Source organism: Ailuropoda melanoleuca, chromosome 8, assembly GCF_002007445.2.
Source record: "Ailuropoda melanoleuca isolate Jingjing chromosome 8, ASM200744v2, whole genome shotgun sequence".
NCBI classification, from domain to species: Eukaryota; Metazoa; Chordata; class Mammalia; order Carnivora; family Ursidae; genus Ailuropoda; species Ailuropoda melanoleuca.
The window spans coordinates 100,930,444-100,951,899 of NC_048225.1; the positions used below are offsets into that span (position 1 = coordinate 100,930,444).

General features: G+C 55.6%; 1 protein-coding gene across 4 annotated transcripts; it reads right to left on the bottom strand.

The window, feature by feature from the left end:
* Nucleotides 1–1,497: 1,497 nt before the first annotated feature.
* Nucleotides 1,498–20,689, bottom strand: TMEM9 (transmembrane protein 9). 4 transcript variants are annotated; one of them, XM_034667008.1, is made up of 6 exons: nt 20,615–20,689; nt 20,024–20,124; nt 18,834–18,925; nt 13,066–13,174; nt 10,544–10,675; nt 1,498–2,540 (listed from the first exon to the last, which is right to left on the bottom strand). In XM_034667008.1, exons 2-6 carry the CDS (start codon nt 20,087–20,089, stop codon nt 2,388–2,390), a joined length of 552 nt encoding a protein of 183 aa, XP_034522899.1. In that variant the 5' UTR covers nt 20,090–20,124; nt 20,615–20,689; the 3' UTR covers nt 1,498–2,387. The 4 variants fall into 4 exon arrangements, with proteins under 4 accessions (XP_034522899.1, XP_019650076.2, XP_034522900.1 ...); XM_019794517.2 differs by lacking the exon at nt 20,615–20,689 and adding an exon at nt 20,396–20,594; XM_034667009.1 differs by lacking the exon at nt 20,615–20,689 and adding an exon at nt 20,285–20,418.
* Nucleotides 20,690–21,456: the final 767 nt, after the last annotated feature.

A 21,456-nucleotide genomic window follows, 5' to 3' on the forward strand; every position in this document is an offset into this window, starting at 1 on the left:
AGATGGCCAGCAAAGCAGTGGACTCTCCGTCTGCTGGGCTCCCTGTCCCTTCATCATCCCTAGAAAGATGAAGTATACTCGGCAGTAATTGTCTAAAAATCGGTGTGTGTGTGTGTGTGAGGTGAAGCATATTTAGATACTTGGCTACTAGGAATTCTTACGTAAAGTGAACAGTCATTCTAATTTTTTAAATTAATTTATCTTCAAATATTTGGCTTATTTATGGTGACAACTGATTGCTTCATATCAAATCCTCAGAACCATCAAGGACTGGCTGGATCATCTGCAGGATTTAACTAGAACTCAGACACACAGGACTCGAGGCTTCCCCCAGGCAGTGTAGTTTAGTGACGACCAGCAGCGTTCGATGCCCATTCCTGGACTGGTTATTCTCGGCAAGTTAACACACCCATCTGCCCACTTTTGAAAAGACCCGATTTTGTCTCCTCTTGAAGTGCGCTCAGCCCCACTGTGAAAGAATCACAGTGCCCCCCGCCCCCCCCCACCAGGTTTCCAGAGCAGTGGGTGGCCCTAGCAGGCGCTGAGTCAATGCCAAGCACACAAAGATCGTAGAAACGTAACCAGGGCTGGTTCCCCTGCCTGGCCTCCCAGCCGGGGCACGTGTCAACTCCACCATAAACCTTCATGCTGGCTCATCATATCTGCTCAGGATCCCACAATTGTTCTGGTCCCTTCTCAGCTGTGTCCCTTGCTTGCTTCCAAGGCCAACTCCCAAGTCTCTGCTCTTCCCGAAAGCCCCATCTGCATGTCACCCCCATCCATCCCCTTTAATACGTGTACTGGACTTTGAACTTGGGCAAATCTTGGCAAACTGAAATCCCTACCTTACATTGTTCTCCTGGCTCCCACCTCTCAGGAAGAACCCAGCATGTGGCTCTGCAGGGAGCTTCTCAATACCTGTCTGTCCATACAACCCCTGAGGGCAGAAACTTCAATTCGACCCACCTGGTCCCTAGGTGCACTGCGTCCGCCGGGGTCTTGGAGGCACCCCACGCTGCACTTGCCGGGAGGGGTTGGAGGGCCCCCTGATGGCGCGCACACTTGATGCTCTCAAGCAGGTCTGTTTCCCTGGCTGCCCCACCTCTCTGAATAGCCGTGGGTTTTCATCAGGGAAAACGTATGGATTTTGCAGTGAGCTCTTTTTACTGTACTGTAAGATACTGACATCAGGCACCGTTCGGAGTCTAAGGGGGGGATCTCCCACAAAGATGAAACACAGATCACATCTCAGGATAATTCCCCAGGGCCAGTGGATAGAGCTCGTGAGGAGCCGGGCCCCACTGGTCAAGTGAGTGGGACTCCTGGCGAGCCCCGGGCCTCTGCCTGGCCCCCACCGTGGGCCCTGCCACAGCCACCAAGACTGTCTAGGCTCTGCTTCTCTGCCCGGGCCTATTAAGTCCCCTCTCTGGGACGCAGCATTTCTCCTATCACTTGCAGAACACTCCCAGCTCTCTAGATCTCTTGAAATCCAGAAAGTGAGAGAAATAAGACAATTTAATGATGGCTTCCTTGGTTTACAGACAACGGAAGAACAAACGTTTCTCTCCATGCACTGGTACAATGAAATTCAGAGACGAGTGGCAATTCCAGGACAGGAGCTGTGGTATTCAGAGCCACCGCTCAGCCTCCTGGTCGCGTGGTCCCACCAACCGCCTGGCTCAGCACCCGCAGACACGGGGAGGTGGGGGGATGGCCCCGGCCACCTGAGGTGGGAGTGAGGGGCCGGGGCCACAGGAAGGGAGGCGCAACGGCACTGCCGTGCACTGGTGGAAGAGTGTGTACGTGTGTGGGGGGAACAAATGTCTGGGTGTGTCCTGAAGACAGTGCAGCTCAGTTGTGTCTGCAGTCCCATCGGAGCCGTCCTGAGGGCTGGAACCAAGCTGAGCTGGGGGTCGGGAGGTATGGGGGTCGGGAGGAAGGCGGCAGAGAAGGAGCACATGCTGACTGCTCTCCTCCCACACACTGAGTTCCTGATGACCCAGCTCCATCTTGCAAAGGGTAAGAACATTCCTAAGATTTGGAGCTGGAGGGGCGGCAGGGGTGAAGTAAGGAGGTACAGACTGTTCCAGTCCCGAGGCCACCTGAAGCGTCTCCGCTCCATTCTGGCCTGCCCCGCCCCCTCCCCTCGAGCCCAAAGACTGGAGCAGGCAAACCCGAGATCAGGGACCCCACCATTCTGCCCAGATTCAAACAGCTGACTACACCTTTTCTAAAGAGAGGGAGGAGAAGAAAAAAGGCCACGGGCTTCTAAAGAGAAAACCTGGGAAGGGTGGCACCGAGGGGTGGGGAAGGGGCCTGTGGCTCCGTCCAGCCCCAGAAGCTGGCAGCCGCGGCCTCTGGTCCTTGACCCAACCTCGCCAGCCCACCTAGCTGAGCATCTTATGCCGATCGAAGACCGTCTTCCGCTGCTCCTGCACCTGCAGCTTCCAGCGCTGCTGTGCGCCCTCCACACGCTCCAGCACGGTGTTCGCTCGGGGGCCCCCCAGGGAGGCAGTGGCGGCTGCCACAGAGCGAGCGTCCTGCAGGGAGAAGGAAAAGGAGAGAAGATTCAGCGCTGTGAGCCAGGGTGGGTCTCGGAAACCTGACCCGGAAAAAACACCCTTAGAGCAATCCCAAAGGCTGAGCTCCCCACAGACTGGGAGGCTGGACCTCCTCGACGGCTGGGGGCTGCTTGAGGGCCTGGCCTTGTCTTCCGTAGGGCCTTGCCCAGTGCACCAGGCCAGCTGCAGCCTCGGTGTTTGGAGAACCTGTGGGGCGGGGCCTGGGAAACGGGGTGCTCTGGGAGGAGTATGATCTGGGGTCGCCGTTACCACACAGCTATACTTCAAGTCGGGTCCCTGGCTCTACCCCACTGGCTGATTTCTGGCCCTCAGGAGGAATACTGAGTGTTGGCCACAGGACCTCATGGGTCGGCGCAGATGCCCTGATGCCATCTGTGGCTTGAGGAAAGGCATCAGTGTGTCCCAGGGTGGTTATCAGGCTGCAGAACCCCCCTGCCCTGCCAGCCACAGCCCAGGCACAGCAGGAAGACCCAGGGGCTAGGGCCTAGCTGCCCTGGGCAGGGAGCACACGGGTGCCAGTGGGGAAGATGGGCCCACCGAGAAGTCCGCACAGGAGCTGCTCTGCCAGGGGCTGGGACACCCAGCTGACTGCCCCTGGGAAAGAAGGGATATCACTCACTCAGGGAGTCTGGCAGGGATGGAAGTTTAGAGTTCAAACCCAGCACTCCCATTCCAGAGCCTACCCTGGCCCACTCTTCTCTGACAGGTTAGGATAGCTCAGCTCCTTCTCTCGGTGCCCCACTGATCCCCTTCCCCTCTGCTCTCGGAACCGCTTCTGTTGTCAAAGGCAGCAGCTCCCCTAATTACCACCTCTCTGCCTCTGAAGCTCCGGAGCCCATGCATTTCCTGCAGGACCCCAACCTGATCTTTGGGGGGAATTAGAGCCGAGGGCCAGGCCCACACCCCCGTGGGGATTTCCTCCCTCGCTCTCCCTGCCTCTTATCTCCTGCCACACATCTCTTAAGGGATTAGCACACCTCTCTAAGCCCAGAGCCGCCCAGTAAATGCAACTTTGCTTCTAATGCCCCGCGCTGGCACAGCTTCTGTCGCCTCGCAGCTGCCAGGCTGGGGAGAAGGGAGGGGTGTGTTAGACGAAGGTAGGGGAGGCAGAGAGAGCTGCCAGTTGCAGAGAGGTGGCCGGCTAGGGGTGAGGCTGGGAGGTAGTTCACTGTTGCTGTCGAGGTCTGAGTCACTGTCTCGTGAGGGACACTGCCTCCCCAGGGGCCCGGGTCCAGAACCCTGAGGAAGGCTTCCTTAGCCTGCATGGCTGAGGATCCCAGTGACACCGAGGACGCAGGTGCTGAAAGCATCAGGAAGGGGGCGCACTGAGCCCAAAGTCAAGACTCATGGGTTCCAGGCCTGGACTCCCAGGGGCCATCGTTTCCCTGCCTCACATTCCTACCTACCCCCCAGGGTCCCCCAGGGCCTATAGTAGGAGCTGGGACAGAGGGACAGCCTTAGCCACCTGGTAGCTTTGGGTTCCTGGTCAAATGACTATTCCTCCAAGCTTCAATTTAATAAAGCCCGTCTTTTCAGACTTTTTTGACTGTCCTGTCAGCAGGAGTAACATGTACCTGATGGCCCAGTGTGTGTGCACAAACCTATGCATACACAGTAAACAAGTTTTATAAGACACTTAGTAGGAGGCATTCTGATATTTGCGCTGCTCGCCTTCATTTTTTAAAATGCGGGTCATGACTCATGACACTGATTTCATGACCTAATGGCTTGTGACCCATACTTTGAAAAACATGGTTTAGGATGAGGAGATGGCTACGGCAAGGTTAAATAAAATCATAAGTATAAAGTTCTTAGTATGCTGGCCGTCACAGAGTAGGAGCTCAAGAAACGTTTCATTTTCTTCTTCCCTGGCAGTTCGGCTCAGGGGTTAAGAACACTGTGGACTCAAACAAACCCAGCTCTGACTCTTGGCTCTGACACCTACTGGAATATGACCCCAGGCAAGTTAGCTCCTGCTCAGAACCTATTTCCCTGTCTGTGAGATGGGGGCTGCTTTGGCGGCGCCTGGAAGCTAGCAAGCGCTCAACTCACAGCAACTATTCCCGTCAGACGCCAGCTCTGGGGTCTCCGAGGCGGGAAAAAGGGGGAGAAAGCTGGCAAACTGCTGCCAAAGGGAGCTGCCTTTGAAAAAGGACCATGGCACAGTACCACTTTCCAATCCCGTCCCTTCCTGGTTCAGCTGCACCAGCTGGGTGCTACCAGGGCCCAAGGGCAAGCCTCCGGGTGGCCGGGTAGGGGAGGTGGGCACTGAAGCACCACTGGGGAAGCTGTGGGCCCACCGGGACCTGGCTGTCCTGGCTTCGGGGGCCCAGGGGGCTTCTCTCCCTCCCCACCTCTCATCTCGCCCCTGCCAGGTCCCACGAGGAGTGCCGGGGTGGGAGCCCCAGAGGCAGGCTTGGAGGGATGGGCCGGCTTCAGCCCAGCTTCTCCTTGACGGCTCCGCAGCTCGAGAGAACGTCTTGAGGAGGGGAAGCCAGAGGAAGCCAAGAGCAGAGCATTAAGGGAACATGCTGAAATTCACCGCATGACCACAGTATCATTTGTCTCCCCTTCATGTAAAGTCTTAACAAACAGCTCCTAAGTGGGGGAAAGCTGCTGCTGAGAGGCTCCGTGTTTCCATTGCTAATAGTCTGATTAAAAGGTATTAAAGCTTCCATGTCTGTTCTAGAGACGGCCCGGAGTGGGGCCTCATCTGTTGCAGAATGGCAGCTGGAGGCGGAAGAGAAATCACACCATTTCCAGCCCCTTCCCTCTGATGCGGGGTCTCCGGGCGACTCAGGGAGGTGGCAGGGCAGCTTGGACAGGAGGAAGGCACCTGAGTCCAGACGGGGACCAGAGTAGCATGACGATGACAAGGGTCACTGTGTGCCAGGGGCTCTGCTAAGTACTTTACGTGGATTATCCCTAGGCTTGGGGGTCCTGGGTAACATTACTCCTGTCTGCAGACGAGGAAACTGAGGCCATGGGAGAGGAGTCCTCTTGCTGCCCAAGGTCACACAGCCCGGCGGGGGCTGCGTGGGGGTGGGAACCCATGTCTGTGTATCTCTTATCCCAGCACTCTGTTGGCTGCTTCTTTGGCTCATTGCTCCGAAGAGAGAGCCAACATGGAAAAACAAAGAAGCATGCCGGTACCTTTCCACGAGATCGGAATAAGCACAAAGTGCCTGTAAAGGCACTGGGAATCAGAGACCTCAGGCCAGAGCTGACGACCACTGTCAATATGGCCCAGAGGAAAAGAATCCCGGTCACACAGCTTGGAAAGGCCCGGGTACAGAGCCCCTCCAAAACGGGGACTACATGGCCTCCCTCAGTTTTCCAAGTTTAACCCAAATCCTTCCTACTGTAGCCAAACCTCACCGCTTCTCTGCTGCAAAGCTCTCCCGGACTCCCACACGCTGCCAGCCATCTTCCTAGGACATCCCATGACGCCGTGCCCCCACGCAGACACCCCGCCTGCTGCCTCAGCTATCACAGACAGAACACGTGTGGGCAAAGCATCAAGGCTGCCAGGCTGGCTGAGGCGCACACGCCCGGCCTCACCTCCCCCGCGTCCCCCAGCCCTGCAGCCACCCCGCTCCACACGCGGCCCCTCACTGCCGGGCCTTTGTTCCTGCTGCCCCAGGCCTTCCCTCCAATAATCACCACGCTGCTGCTGTGTTCAGACCCCACAGAAATGTCTCATTCTTAAGGACGAACAAACCCTCGGCAAGTTGACACACACGTTATCACAACGATGTTGAGGTGAGAACAATTACAGCCATTCCAGATGGAGGAAAAGGACACTCGTAACCCTGGCTCCTTCACGACCCCAGGTGCCCTCATCATCACCACCATTCTTCTGTTCCCTGCAAGTCCCTCTCGCACCAGGGGCCTAGAACTCTAGGCCCCCGAGGGCTGACATCTCTGAGGACCCCTCAGAGCTCAGGGGGCCCATGCTGCAAGTAGCAGAGAAACCCAGAGAAACCTCAAGGAAACCCTTATTTCTCCCTCTTCAAAGAGGGCCAAACCCGTACATCTAAAAAGCTCTGTTTGCCATTTCTGTCCCAGCAAATACGCTTGCTTCCTCCTTTCAAAGGGTGTCTGAGCCTGGGGATTAAGCCTAATGCTGCCGGAATCCCAGGGGAGGCAGCGCTCAGCAATCAGGGCCCACTGAGGCCTGCCAGCACTTTCAAAGGGAACACGACAGGCTTTCATCTCCCTCCTTGGCGCTGGGGCTGGGGCTGTGGGGGAGGCCTCCCTTCCTCTTCCAGACCTCTCGCCCCAGGGCAGGAGAGCTCTTGGCTACAGGAATTGGGGGAATGGAGCCAAGGGCCCCCAAACCTGGGAAGTGGTCCAATCCCCAGATCTCATCTCTGATTGGATCCCAGATTTGAGGGGTAGGGGGTGGGGCAGGGGCACTGGCGCCTGGACAGTTTCTTCCTCAAGGTCACTGAGTTATACGGGCCTAGGCAAACTTCCAAAGAGCCTAAGAGGTCCCTTTCCAACTTTCTTCCTTTTGGAGTGAAAGCTAAATCCCTTACCCAGGGGAGACCCCATCCTTCTTGCTTCCTTCTTAAGGAAACCCTCCCCAGACCACTAATAAACCCAGAGATGCAGCTTCAGCCCTGGCTCTGCCACTGTTTGGCCAGGTGGCCTTGGGACCTGCTCTCCTTGCACCCCACTCCACGCCCCTTCCCTATGTGCACTGAGAGAGGTAGGTCAGCAGAGCCACCCTCACCATCCAAGGCTAGGGGCACGGGTCTCTGGAGAGATGAGATCTCTGGGCGTTATTGACCCCAGTGTCCCTACAGCACCTGAGCTGTCACTCTCTCACGCATCCTCTGAGCTGGCTCTGAAGACCCCCTCGGCCAAGAAGTCTTCCTTCCCAGACTAAGAGGAAGAGGAGAAGCCCCCAGCCCCTGTCTAATAAAGAGCTTCCCAAAGCGCCTAGCTTGCTCCGACTGCCCGTCTCCTAACACTGGGTCTCGCCCACTGCCTTTATGGTCCTGGCTCATTCACTTGGTTTGGGCTCTGTCTTGGGGCTTCAACCCCCGAGGGCAGACAGGAGGCCTGTAACTCACACAGCGCGGCCCACGGGAAGAAGAGAAGCCCCGTGCACAGGAGAAACACGGAGCTGCTGAACCCCCAGGAGGGTCGACCTGGGGACAGCTAGGTCGGAGACACCACACGGAATCACAGGGTGAGGGGATGGGGAGCTGGGCCAGGTGCCAGGACTGGGGGCAGTGCGTGCTAACGGTGCCGAGCGGATGAGCAGACCCCACCCCCAGCTGCCCCAAGGAGTTCCCTTAACCATCCTCCAGGTACCCGGGAGCTGCACTCTGCCCCGCCCCCCGTATCTGTGCAGAGATGCTGCACCTCGGGTCAGGGCATCAGAGACTGAACACCTTACACTGCTTTCTGGAATATCAGGGTAGGAGGCGAGGGGGTGTCATCCCTCCCACCTCTCTCTCCCAGGGCAGGAAATCTCCCCTACAGTGTGTAGCGTGGGCTTGCCAGCTTCAGCTTGAGAGCTGCCTGAGGCCCCCACGGCCCCCGCAGGCCCCCAGGATATGGGGCCAGATAGCGCTTCCTCACAGGACAATCCTCCTTACGTGGCCAAAATCCGCACCCAAGGAATGGACAGCCTTGGATTCGGGATCTACTCTCAGGAACTGGAGGGCCACGTCTAACCCCTCCTTTCCCTTTAAAGCCCCCTCACACGGAGGCAGCTCTGACCTAAGCCTCAAAGTGGGAAGCACCCCAGGTCTCCTCGAGGAGAGGGGCCTGGGCCCAGACCCAGAGATGGCAGGCCACCCTCCCCTCTGGCACCACATCCAGGACAGCAGGAGACACAACAAGGCCATGCCCGAGAGCCATGCATTCCAGAGAAATCGCAGCATGGGCTGTGTAATCATGGGGCTNACAACAAGGCCATGCCCGAGAGCCATGCATTCCAGAGAAATCGCAGCACGGGCTGTGTAATCATGGGGCTGCATCTCTCAATTACTCCCCCAGCCAGGACTGCAATTACCACATTACCCCTAATCACCGCGTGTTTATTAGCGATGCTCCTCCCCATCAGAGCTGCTATTACTGTACATTAATAACCAGGTAGGCACGCAAGGTTTCCTCCTGAACACAGACCACCCAACTGCCAGTGCCACCACCTCCCAGGCCCCAGCTCCCAGGGCTCATCCTCTCTGCTCCCCCTCTGGCCAAACTCATGTCAGCAGGAGACTGCACGCAGACTGGGAACGGTCCAGCCACATACCCAGGAGAAGCAACAGGGCCCATGGATGGCCAGGCCTCCCTCCTTCCCCGGCCTCGTCCTCTTGCTTGTGCTGGCCCAGATCCATGATGCCCAATGGATGCACATGGAGATCTGAGCCCCGGATCCTCTGGGCGCCCTTTCCCACCTCCAATGCAGCACTTGACATATTCTAAATTGTGACCTCCTGGTGGCAGTTTAGCCAATGCCTGGTGATTTCTAGTGACCCCAAACACACTCACAAGGGAGCACACCCAACCCATTATCAACTGTCATCTGCAAGAAGACTCCTCAGATCTTGTTCAATCTCCCTCTCTTAACTCCCAACTGTGGGTCCTTGTACCCCCGGCTTTACCGGGGCTGAGACTAAGCTCTCTCTCACCAACATCGGGAGGCTGCTATCATGTACCCCTTGAGGTTGGTTTGATTTTTTTTTCCAAGCTCAACATCTCCCAGTTTCTTCAACCTCTTCTGCCAGGACACGGCTGAGATGCGTCACTCTACAAGCCCCTTTGTATGTGTGCTGGTTCACNCCCCCCCCCCCCCCCCAGTCTGGAGACACACAGCACCTTCCAGCAGCAGGGAGGCACTAAGGGCAGAGCTGACAGACTGGTCTGTGCTTTTCCACAACTGCCCGGAGCCTGCACCTCCGGGCAGCACGGCAACAAGGCCTGCCCTGCCTTCGCACAGCATCGCTCTGAGGCCGCCATTGCGGCTGTGGTCCCCCAAAGGGGGAGCTCCGGGCACAAAGGGTGAGGAGCCTCCCTGGGGGAGCGAGCTGGCTCACTGCACCCCTGCTGGACCAGCTGCATATGCACACCAGGGCTCACACCTACTAAGCTTCTCACCACAGCCCACCTCTGTCCCACCCAGGGCTTCCTCTGCAGGGCACCCATAACCCCTCAGCCTGGGGACAGAGGGAGGAGGGTGACAGTGGCCGCTAGCCAAGCCGGAGCTGGCCCGAGCCCCACCAACCCTGACCTGAGGGGTTTGCAGGCTGCCTGGCGTCAGCGGTCCCCCATCTTCTCTATCTAATGGCGCCGAAACTCCTTAGCCTGATATTTGAGGCCAATAGTAATGCGGCCTAAACCTAACGGCCGCTCTATTAGCCACTATTCCTACGTGCCTACCTTATCCTCGAAATGCTCCAGATCCCTCACGCACCTCAGCACCGCTCTCCACCTTACTCCTCACTGGCCCTTAAAACCCTCCTTTTCCCTTAAGGTGTCCAGGTCGTGCTTTGCCAAGAGCAGGCACCCAACAGCGGTCTACAGAATCACTAAAGAATAAACCTGCTCTCTCCCAGTCCACCACCAACTTGACACCAGTATCTGAGCAACCAGGATATGAGGCATGTCTATGTGACTGGCCCTGGTTGGTCCATCTCCCCTCAGCCCAGAGAGGCAGTCCACCAGGACGATATGGCTCCCTCCTGCCCTAATGCCAGACATCAGGCCACCTCCTGCTTCACCTGGAAGTCCAAAGGGCGGTTCCCCGCTGAGGAAAACTCTGGAGCCTGGGTGATGTGTAGCACACTGAACAGGGGAAGAGCAAATTGGGGCATGGGGGGTAAGGCACACGGATCCCCACCTAGGCCTCCAGCATGCTCTTCTGGTTCTGCCCTGGGGACTCGCAGGCTGGGAGCCCAGGACCCCCTGTGGGCAGAAGTACCGGCACCCAGAAGCCTGCTTACCTCATTCTCCTCCTCATTGTGCAGCTGTTCGGTGTATGCATCCGGCTTTCGAATGAGAGGGTCCACCAGCATCAGGAAGGCCATGTAGAGCAAGAGGGCCCCCACCACTGACAGGTAGATGACAATGATGACCTGAAGGAGAGAGCCAGCTTGCCCCGTGAACCAACACCCCGGGCCGGGACGGCAGTGGCTGCCTTGAGCGCCGCACTGGGGAAGGGCCCGGAGGCTGAGGGCTTGGAGGCAAAGACAGAAGAGACATGGGGGCCCTATTCCACATATTTACCAGCTTTGCCCTAAACTGAGGGGACCCCACAAGGATAGTGGACATAAAAACAACAGATCATGAAGGAAGGCACCTGGATCCTGACACCCCAAGATGCTCCCTGGGGTGGGGAGTGTGGTAGTGGGGCCTACCTGGCTGTCTCTAAGAAAGGGTGGAAAGCAACGGGACACAAAGTCAGAGCAGGGAAGAACTGGCTGGTGGAGAGGCCTGAGGCCGAGCCCCAGGGCACGAGGGCTCACTCCCCACTGCCAAGTGCAGGACGGACAGGTGGGGAGCGCCAGTCCCGAGAGGGCACACCGATGGGTGGAGGGGGACAGGCTGGCAAGAAGGTATGCCCGGATGGCTGGAAGCCACATCTCCCCCTCCTGTCAGTCACCCTGCATGGAGGTGACAGCCAGTGGCAGAATGACAAACCTCTTACGTACATGGAGAGCCTCATACTGGAGTAACTTCTGTTTTACAGAAAAGACAGAATCAGTGAGGCTAATTCAATGTTTCCCAGTGTGGTGCTCTGGGCATTTAGGACAGGACTCTCCAAGACACTCGGGAGCCACAGCCCCTATAATGGTATCATGATACACCTCTGTTACTGGGACCACAAAAGCACCTTCACTCCAAATGCCCGCGGGCCGGCCAGTACTCACCTGACTAGGAACCCTGAGCCTAAACTACTCAGCCTAAGTCCCAAGGTTAGCAAATGGTAGAGATGTAACCAGGACTCAGATTTACTGACTCTGGCTCACATGCTTTTTCTACTTCCACAATGCCTGGCCATCACTGGCTTCTGATCCCAGCCTTGGCCCCAGATGGACTGTGATGAGTAATACAAGGAAGAGAGAAACCTTGGGATTTTCAAGGCAAAGCCCAGCTCAGCTCAGTCAAGGGTCAAATTCAACTGTACCAACTTCCTCCCTGACTGGGGCACCAGTGTTCATGCCTCTTTAAACAGGGCGAATGGTCAGCCCTCTTGCCTGTACCAGTCTCTAGTAGGCTGAAGCTGGGGGGTGGGGGAGCCTCCTAGGGAGAAGGACTGGAGGGAAACTTGAGGGATTAGGAAGTGTGCCTGATGAGGTCCCCGTATCGGGAAGTCCCTTTCTGCCAAACAGGGAGAGGCGACACCTGGCTCAGTATTCAGTCTCAGCCATCTGGTCCCCGGAGGGTGGGGGCCCTGGAGCATGTTCAGAGCAAGAGGAAGACGCTCCAGGAGGGGCTGGCTCAGGCAGGAGGATGAAAGGAGCTGAGTCTGCACAGCTTCATGGGGCGACGACTGAGCGGTAGGGGACAGACAGCTGCTTCCCATCAGAAAGGCGAGAACACGGAGGACCGCAGCACAGGGAAGGAGCTGCCAGCTCCCTGGCCTGGGCAGGATGACAGCAGGGAGCATCACCTCCCTCGCAGAGCCTCAGAAGGAGAAACGGGATGGACTAGGCAGTGTCTATAAATTCAATTCCTTTCTCGATGCTATTTCTAGACTCTCCATAGGACCAGCGGAAGTAAGCTGAAAACCTGGCCACAAAGAGCTTAAGTTAGAAATCGGTACGCGGGGCCTGGCTCAGAGTTAGAACCCGGACTAGGACACCCCGCGGAGAGGCTCCGGGTGGACGAGGCTCTGCTAGCGTGAGCCGTGGTCCTGTGGAGCCCACCCAGTGGCAGAGGAAAGGACAAGGCCCCTGCCCTCAGTCGCTAAGGTGGTGGCCTTGTTTACTGTTTCTCCCCTGAGTTCACGGAGCAGCCTATGAGAACAAGGTTTGGGGCCGAAGCACCCCCTGCCCAGGTCCCACCACACAGATACCTAGCCCTGGTGCACAGCTCTTGGGGGGCTTTTCAGGAGTCTGAGGCCACTCTGGAAGCTCAGTGAGACTGGGTGTTCTGGGAGGGCAGGCTTACTGCTCTATCAAAAGCATCCTGCACGGTGCCCAGACCATAAAAGGCACCTGAAAGAGACTCTGAATGAATGGAAGAAAGAAGAAAGGGAAAATTGGAAGGAACAGGAGGAAAAAAGTGACATGAAGCACCTCTCCCAGGTTCCCGGCCCCCCATATAATGGTAGCCACTGGACAGCTGTCAAAGGACAGAGCTGGCTCCAAAAAGGTATGGGAAGCAGGCCCCTGTGTCTGTGACTAGGCCAGCCCAGAAGCCAGTCCCACCGATACTTGGAATGTTCCAGAATATAGCAAAAGACTGCAAGTGTCGGGCAGCCAGGGAGCGGAGTGGGCCCGTGCCCCGAGCCCCGGGCTACCTTGATGGTGGTGGTGCTGCGCTCCTCGTACTTGCACTCACACAGCAGGCAGTAGGCCTCCACGTCGTGGCCGGGCACCGGCATGGGCTCCACCACGTGCAGGCAGTTGCTGCAACAGAGACAGACGGGGCGGTGGGAGCAGGGCCACTGGCAGCTGGCAACCCAGGAGGGGACGGTGGGGCAGAGGTGAGGGGGCTCCCAGGGTGTGGGGAGAAGCCCCCTCCCAACCCACCAGCACCAGCTCTCTGAAGTGCACCTGCGGTGTGGCCACGAAAAATGCCAACATTTCCCAAACAGCTGCCCTCAGCTGCCTTCTTGTCTCATGCTGTGCTCACCCCCACCCCGGCCCCACGTGGGCTCACCCAGTCCAAAGATTTCCAAGTCAGTGCTGGTGAGGCTTAGACAGGAGTCTTAGGCTAGAATCCCTGTCAGGACCACCCCCCAGCACCCTTCCATCCAGCTGCCTGCTAGTCACCACAGGAACGGCCCACAGGAATGACGCATTCCATGGCAACCCTTCTGCCCCAGCTCCCCAGGCCTGGGGCTGTGTCCCCAGAGCACTCCCACTGTCCACTCCACTGACCACGTCCAAACATGGTAATCACCCTTGACACTCCCTTTTCCTCTCACCTAATCCACCAAATGCTGGTGATTTTACCTCCTTAAAAACTTCCTAAGACCCACCTTCTCTATTGGCTCCCACTGCCCTGTCTTTTTTTTTTTTTTTTAAAGATTTTATTTATTTATTTGACAGAGATAGAGACAGCTAGCAAGAGAGGGAACACAAGCAGGGGGAGTGGGAGGGGAAGAAGCAAGCTCACAGCAGAGGAGCCTGATGTGGCTCGATCCCATAACGCCAGGATCACGCCCTGAGCCGAAGGCAGATGCTTAACCGCTATGCCACCCAGGCGCCCCACGTCACCCCCTGCTTAAAGCCTAAAGGTAGTCAAGGCCTCCACAAGGCCTCTAGTGTGAGGCCAAATGAGCTGCTCCCCCTGGGGTCCCCACGGCTCTACCTCACTCCAGGCTGCCTCCCTGTCCCGGCCCATCCCCTGGCATGCCTCACCCCACTCCCCATCCTCCAGTTCTGCTGATCTTCTGGACTCTTCTCTGAATGAGTCATGCTCCCCTCCTTGACACATCTGCTTTCTGCCAGGAATACGTGGCTTTGCCACCTTCCCTTCCCACTTTGAGCTCTACACATCCTTCGAGATCCAGCCCAAAGATCTGACCTCTGCCCGCGGCAGCCAGCACCCACACTCACCTCTATCACAGCACTGACCACACTCCACTGTAATCCCAGCTTTATTTGTACGGTCTCCCCTGGTGGATGCTAAGTTCCTCGAGGACAGAGGTCATCTCCATCTTCCCAGCACCCAGCACGGTGCTGGCAGAGCAGGGCTGAGGGGACAAGCTCAGGGAACAAGCTCCTGCCAAATGCATCCCTTTCTAACGGTATGCCCACTTAGCCCACCTTTACCTACTGTGCTGCCAACTAAGGTGAACTAAAGATCAAAGGCCCCACGTATAGGAAGAGAGAAGTGAGCTCAGGAAGGCAAAGTGGCATCGCCAACACGATGAGGTCAGGACCCAAATCCTGATCCTTGGCTCGTCTTTCCATGTGACAGTCCATCTTAGTGGGCCCTGGGCCTGTGCTCAGCTCTTTACTTGGGCCTCTTGATCGGTCCCAGCCTTCTTCGGATCAGCAGGTTTCAACAGGTACGGTTCACAGACCACAGTAAGCAAATGACCTCGAGAATGCACCTTTATCATTACCACTGGGGAAAGTCAACCACACTCTCAGAGGTGCACAGAGGCAAACCAGGCATCACACAGCAAAGGACATCCAGGTCTGGGGCTCTGGGCCTATGTGCTCCTCTCTGGGATACAAGGGTTGTACCAGATGACCTTTAAGGCCCTTCCAGTTCTGACAGGAATCCTGCAAGAGTCAATGGGGAGAACTTGGGAGACAGTTTCATTAAGGGTAGTAGGTGGAAACTGAGGCTGGGCAGGATTCTAGGATCCAGCGACATCATTGGCAACACCCCTGCAGGGGTGGGGGTGGAGGGCTTAACCTATGGTCAGCAGGTCAAATGTACAGCAGGGTGACTACAGTTAACAACCCGTATTATAGGTCTTTCAGGTCTCTGAAAACAACCAGGCCTATTCTGAGCTATCCCAGGGTCCTTCTAGACTCAGCCCGGGTTTCTGGCAGAAGCATCAAAGATGTGTGATGTGAAGATCAGGTGTTGAAATAAAAATGAGGTGTCCTCTAAAAGCATCTGGTTCCCTTAAAAATCCAGTATGTAGCATACGCGATTTCCCCTAACCCCTGAGGATTCCAGTTCCACCTCTGGGTAACAACTTCAACACATCATTCCTCACTGCGTGAGTGGGTCATCGTCCACTGTAACTAACTGCACCATTTCCAGACCCCGAACGCTGCCACGTCTGGGAGCAGCTGGGACAAGGCCAGGTTCACGGACAGCACTGGTCATCACTGCTGGGACCTCCTCTTCTCCAGGAAGTCCCTACAAGCCTCCTGAGGTCCAGATGCCTCCCTTTCTGAGCCACACGGGGTCCTGGTTTCAAAGGCCACTCGAACGCTGTACTGGGATGTGCACACTCTCTGCCAAGGGCAAGCAAGGTGGGGTGGCAGGGGCCGCTGGGAGGAGCGAACCCCGGTTCTTCAAACTGGAATCCTGCCACTCACGGGAATAGGCTGTAAAGGGGTTAGGGGAATAGTAACTGAAAAGCTGAAATCTTTCTGCTGTCTCTGGCCTCTTGAGAGTCAGTAAAACCCTAAACATGATCTTGCTCTAAGGATTTCATTTACCTTTCTGGGGATCAGTGGTATCGAAAGACTCCAAGGACTGGTCAGAGGACATTAAGGGAGAGGTCTACAGAGAAAGATAAGCTGGGTTTAGTTCTCCGCTCCGCCGCGTATTCTGCGATTGTAAGTAATTTATTTATCCCCTCCGGGTCCCCGTTTCCTCATTTATAAATGGAGGCTGAATTCATCACTGTCTTTCAGGCTGTGTTCTCTTGGGCACCCCAGGAACCACTGGGCAAGAAGGGGATGGAGGGAGGGGCTGAGGGACCAGTCCCTCTTGGCACCAGGTCTGATTTTGTTTCGCATGCTGTGTTTCCAACACAGATTCTGTCTCTAGAAAGGTTCGATCTCTAGAAGTCGGAAAGACACAGAACTAACCTACTTGGTTCTTTCCTACTCTGGGAGCACCTCTGCAACACATCTCCTCAGCAGACCCACCAACAGAGCATCGTTACGGTTTCTGCCCTCCCACAGGCATGCGGTTATGAACCCCTAGCACTCTAGACGGCAGAACACCAGCCATGCAGGAACATAAAGGCCATGACCTGTGAGTCCCACAGCTCAGACAGTTCTGGCCTGGCTCCGCAGAACAAAGGGTAAGAGGATTCTCCCAGCCATGGACCCAGGTGACAGTAGAGTGGCAACAGTGGCAGAGACCTGAAGATGTAACTGGTCTCCTCTGGCCCTCACCAGGGGGCTGGAAGACCACAGGTCAAGTCCCCCACCCTACCCCTACAGGGGTGTTGCCAATGTTGTCGCTGGGTCCTAGAATCCTGCCCAGCCTCAGTTTCCACCTACTACCCTTAATGGGACTGTCTCCAAGTTCTCAACTTAAGCTTATTCATTAAACAATCCCCTAATTCTGACTTCTAAGGAGAAGATAAACCATAGCCTGAGAGGTCCAGATGGGACTCCTTTCTCCACAGGCATCCAAGCTTGGGTTTGCAGGCCATCCTATCACCCCAGCCAGAGACAGGGGTACGAAAACCTGCTGTTGCCTGTGGGAGGTAGCCTTATTATCTGCTGCGGGGCTCCGTCTGTCAATTTATTTATTCATGTTATTGGAGCTATAACCACAAGATACAAGGAGGTCACAGGGGCTCCTCCCAGGACTTCGCATCTTAGGGCTTTGTGAATCCATCAGGACAGGTGAAACCAGAGGAACAGTCTCTGCTGTGGGAGGAGCTCCAGTTTTCAGGGGCTGTGCTGTTAAGTCTGACGATGATTATCTATGTGGCCTCTAACAACGCATGATAATATATAATAATTTTAGCTAACATTTATACAGCACTTACAGCATGCCAGGCATTGTCCTAAGTGCTCTGACATGCGCATGTACCAGCAGGCACGCGCGCACACACACACACACACACACACACAAAATACTCAAAATACTGCCATCCATCTTATGGATGAGAAAACTGAAGTACACTGGACAAGAAGTCACTTGTCACACGATGAACAGGGGGCCAACCTGGATCTGAAGCCAGGCAGGCCGTATCCCGAGTCTGCACATCTAGCTAGCCTGCCTCTCGGAAAATCACTCAGACTATCTCAGAACTGGAGAAGTTCCAAGTTCCCAAAAGCTGCTCTGAACCAACCGCATCCTAATGACCTAAGGAATGTTATAGGAACGTTACTCCTGCCCCCCTGCTCCCCAGTATTTACTGAATCCGATTCGTAGGGGGAAGAAGATTATGTACAGCAGCGCGACTATAGTTAATAAAACTATATTATATACTTGAAAGTGGTGAAGAGAGTAGAACTTAAATGTTCTTACCACACACAGACACACACACACGGTAATTATGTGAGGGACACAGGTATCAACTTTACTGTGGTAACATCTCACAATACGTATGTGCGTCAAATCATCAGGTTGTACAGCTTAAACTTACACAAAGTGCTACGTCTAACGGATCTCAGTAGAGCTGGGAAGAAAGAAAACAACAAAACCCCACATCTCGGGAGCAGGTGGTGCTAGGAATGTATTTTCTCAAAGCCCACCTGATGATACTGACACACAACCAAGCAGGGACCCTGACCTAGACATCCCCTCCTTGTGATGAGAGTCCCTTCCACAGTGTCCTTAGCAAAGAATCACCCCATCTGTGTTCAGATCCCTCCCAGGATGGGGCTTCCCGGCTCTTAAAGTAGCCTGGATTAGAAATGCTTCCTTGGCTTGCACTTATATCTGTTTCCCTGAAGCTACCCTTGAAGCTATTTCTACTGGCTCCAATCCTACACCAAAAAACCACATTGAACGTAACTGATTCCCACTCCCATGTGCCCCACCTCCCAGAGCATGCCAGCCCTGCTCCTGGTCTTTGCCAGCCACCAGATGTCCCCAAGCCCTCTCCTCGTCAAGCCTCCCTTAAGCCACTCCTTCTAGGATATGGTGTTGAAACTTCCCTTCACTAAGCTGGTCTCCTTTCTCTGAACGAATCTGTGCTTCTTCTTCTCAGTTTTTAAAGGGAAACATCCAGAAATGAATTCAGGACTCCAGGAGTATAACTGAAGTCTCTGGAATTCTAAAAAGGGAGCACTACCTATCCCATCTACCTTACAAGGCATTAATGAGACTAGTACAGAATAACACATGTAACAGAGCTTTGCAAAAGTACACAAAGGGTTCCATCGTATGTGGGCATACTACCTACCTCTCCTAATTTTCTGCTACCATTTTGCATTATTCACAAACACTCAAATCAAAGCAAAGTAACAAAATCCACTTCTCTGACCAGGAACTCCTCGAGTTCAAGACACCTGGGTCCTCTTCCCAACTGGCTGTGTGACCATGAACCAAAAAGTCCTTTGTAGGCTCTAGTGGGAATGCAGAAGTCAGCTTATCCTCCAGAGGTCCAGGAACCCCAGTAAACACCTGTAAACTTCAACTAGTTGTAGCAGCCTCGAGCCAGCCTGTACAGCGCCTTACCAGTCCTTCTGTGACACATTCTGGTTGTAAATGTGCCCACTGATGTTTCTATATGGTGGACAGATGCATTTGCAACGGATATCTTCAGAGCTCTGGAAGAGAAAGTACATGGTAGGCAAGTAGGCAGGGCCCCTGGCTTTAGGTTCTAGCAAGACCTTCAACTGTGAGTTCCCTGTTCTATATATGAATGCTCTTGACCTTTCCCATCCCCAAGTCCAGCAAGGAATGACTTCTGCAAAAAGGATGCTAATATCACAGGACCCTCAAGACCGAAACTGTCCAGGCGGCAAGGGAGACTCACAGAAAGCTGCCTCGGGCTGCCATTCCCCAATAGGGTGCCTGGGAGCAGTGGTGTGTGTGGCAAGCAAAGTGACAGCACTCTAGACTCTGGACCCCACACCGGCTGTGCGCACCTTTGTCCAGCAAAGGTGAGCCCCTTCTCAACCCCATCCCATCTCCAACTATGTAGGTTAGGATTAGGGGAAGGTAAAGGGCAGGGGTACACAAAAAGTGGATCATTTCCATGGGAACACCCTTAGAAAGTTCTTCCTCTCTGAAATGGGTTAAGAGACAACACCACAAATACTTTCATTCCAATCAGGAATTCCCCAGAGGGGCTGGAAGCAAACCCTCAGACTCAATCTTACTTAAAGCCTTGGTGACCTTCTGAATTTTAAATTCCATAGAGCTGCCCAAGTGCAGTTCTGGGTCATTTACCCCTAAAGAATGGAAATTTCTCAGGCATTACGGCGCTTGGAGGCGCTTGCATTGGTCACCCTCCGTGTAACAGAAACTTCCAGCTGTGTAGGACTTCACATTTAAGGAGCATTTCCACAGACTGTATTACTCGATTCTCCTTAAGTAGGGTAGTAGACATTATAACCACCCCGATTTAACCCAGGAGCAACGGAAGGTATGGAGAACTTAGATAACTCCTCCAAACACAAACTCCCTCGCTGGAATCTCACCTAGGTTTCGTCTGATCCAGAATGTGTGCTCTGCGCTCCACCCCTCTCCCCTCACTCCACCCTTACGCAGGCCTGCAGTCGGGCGCCCTAGAGAACACTCCCCAAACTACTACGGTCCACTGATGAGTGAAGGGCAGGGCTGGAGCAGCAGCCACCTCTGCGGAAGCCCCGTCTGCCGGCAGGGTGGTCGCGCGAGAGGTGCTGCTGGCTCACCCCCCTCACCTTGTTGGCTTGAGCTGGGGGCAACAGCAAGCACCCGACCACGGCCACCAAACACAGAAGCTTCATGCTGATCGGCTTGGGAGGCCAACCAGACCGGACACCTGCATAAGAGATAGGAAGTCGGGAAGGGGAAGGTGGCCACACCATACCCAGCACTCTCGGCCCTTTAGCCCTCCCGCCGCCGGGACGTAGGAATCGGGTTAGGGGCTGGGTTCAGCATTCCAGGGCCTCCTAAACCCCTGTGGCCAAATACTGCCTTCCCTCTCCAAGTCTCTGGCTCTCCATCGCCACCTGGAGCGCCCGGAAGAGGGGACCTCCCGGGGACACGGCCGCCGGGGGCCTCGAGTTCCTAGGACTAGGCCGGGCTCTGACCCTCGCGGCGCGTTCCACCGCCCTCCGCCATCTCCGCCTCCGCCTGCCCGGCAGCTCCTCCCCGCTCAAGGCCCGATGAAAACTTTCGGTGCACAGGCTGGGAGCCTTGGCCCGACAGCCAAGGCCAGTGCCCCTCTAATCAGGGGTCTCGGGAAGGCCTGGGACCCCCGGGTGCCCCCGAGACCCCCGTACCCCTCCCCCAACGCCCAGTCCGCTAACCTGTGAGCCCCGCCGCCGCCGCCGCAGACCAGCTGGTCCCGCCCCCTCTCGGTCTCTATTGGCTGCCGGAGCAGCCTCTCCGCCCAACCTCGCTATCGCCAAGGTAACAAGGCCCACCTTCGCCTGGGCTTGGAGGCTCCCGCGCAAGGGAGAGGAAGGCATTTCTCAAACCCGACCAAACAAGAAAAGGGAGCGTCAACCTTCCAGACAGAAACGGGGAAGGGTCTTGCCTGGGTGTGGCCTGTAAAACTCCCACAGCCGTGCTTCGCCCCTCTTCGTATTACAAAACTCGCGGGTCCGGAGAGGGGCTAAGTTTGTTTCATCTTGTTGTTTTATAAAGAGAAAGCACTTTATACACAATAAGCTAGTAACAACAACAATAACCTTAAAAACCCGATAAAGGCCTTTGTCCTCACTCCCAATCTGGAAATGTTAATTAGGGATGCACATTTTTGTGGCACAGGACTTTACCAGGCCCCACCTCTGCTCTCCCCCCGCCCAGCGCCCCAAGGAGAAGGAAACCAGGGGTGGCATCGAGGCTGGGCCTGGGAGGGTCGTGCGCAGCCACTGCTTACCTGGTCTCCCCGCCCCCACTGCTGTCTGGACCTGGCAGACTGGGGCAAGGTGTGCAAGGCCCACACGGGGAGTGGGGAGTGGGAAGCTTGTGGGGAGGGAGGAAAGCCTGGGGTGCTGAGGGGCAGATGGGAGCTTTTTGCCAGCTGTGAAGGAAAGAGGAGCCGTCTGAGTCCTGGGTACCAGACCCAGAGTGAGGACACCTAAGCTTTGGCCCTGGCTTTGGCGCTAAGCAGCTATGTTACCCTGGAAGAGCCACCTTCCCTCTC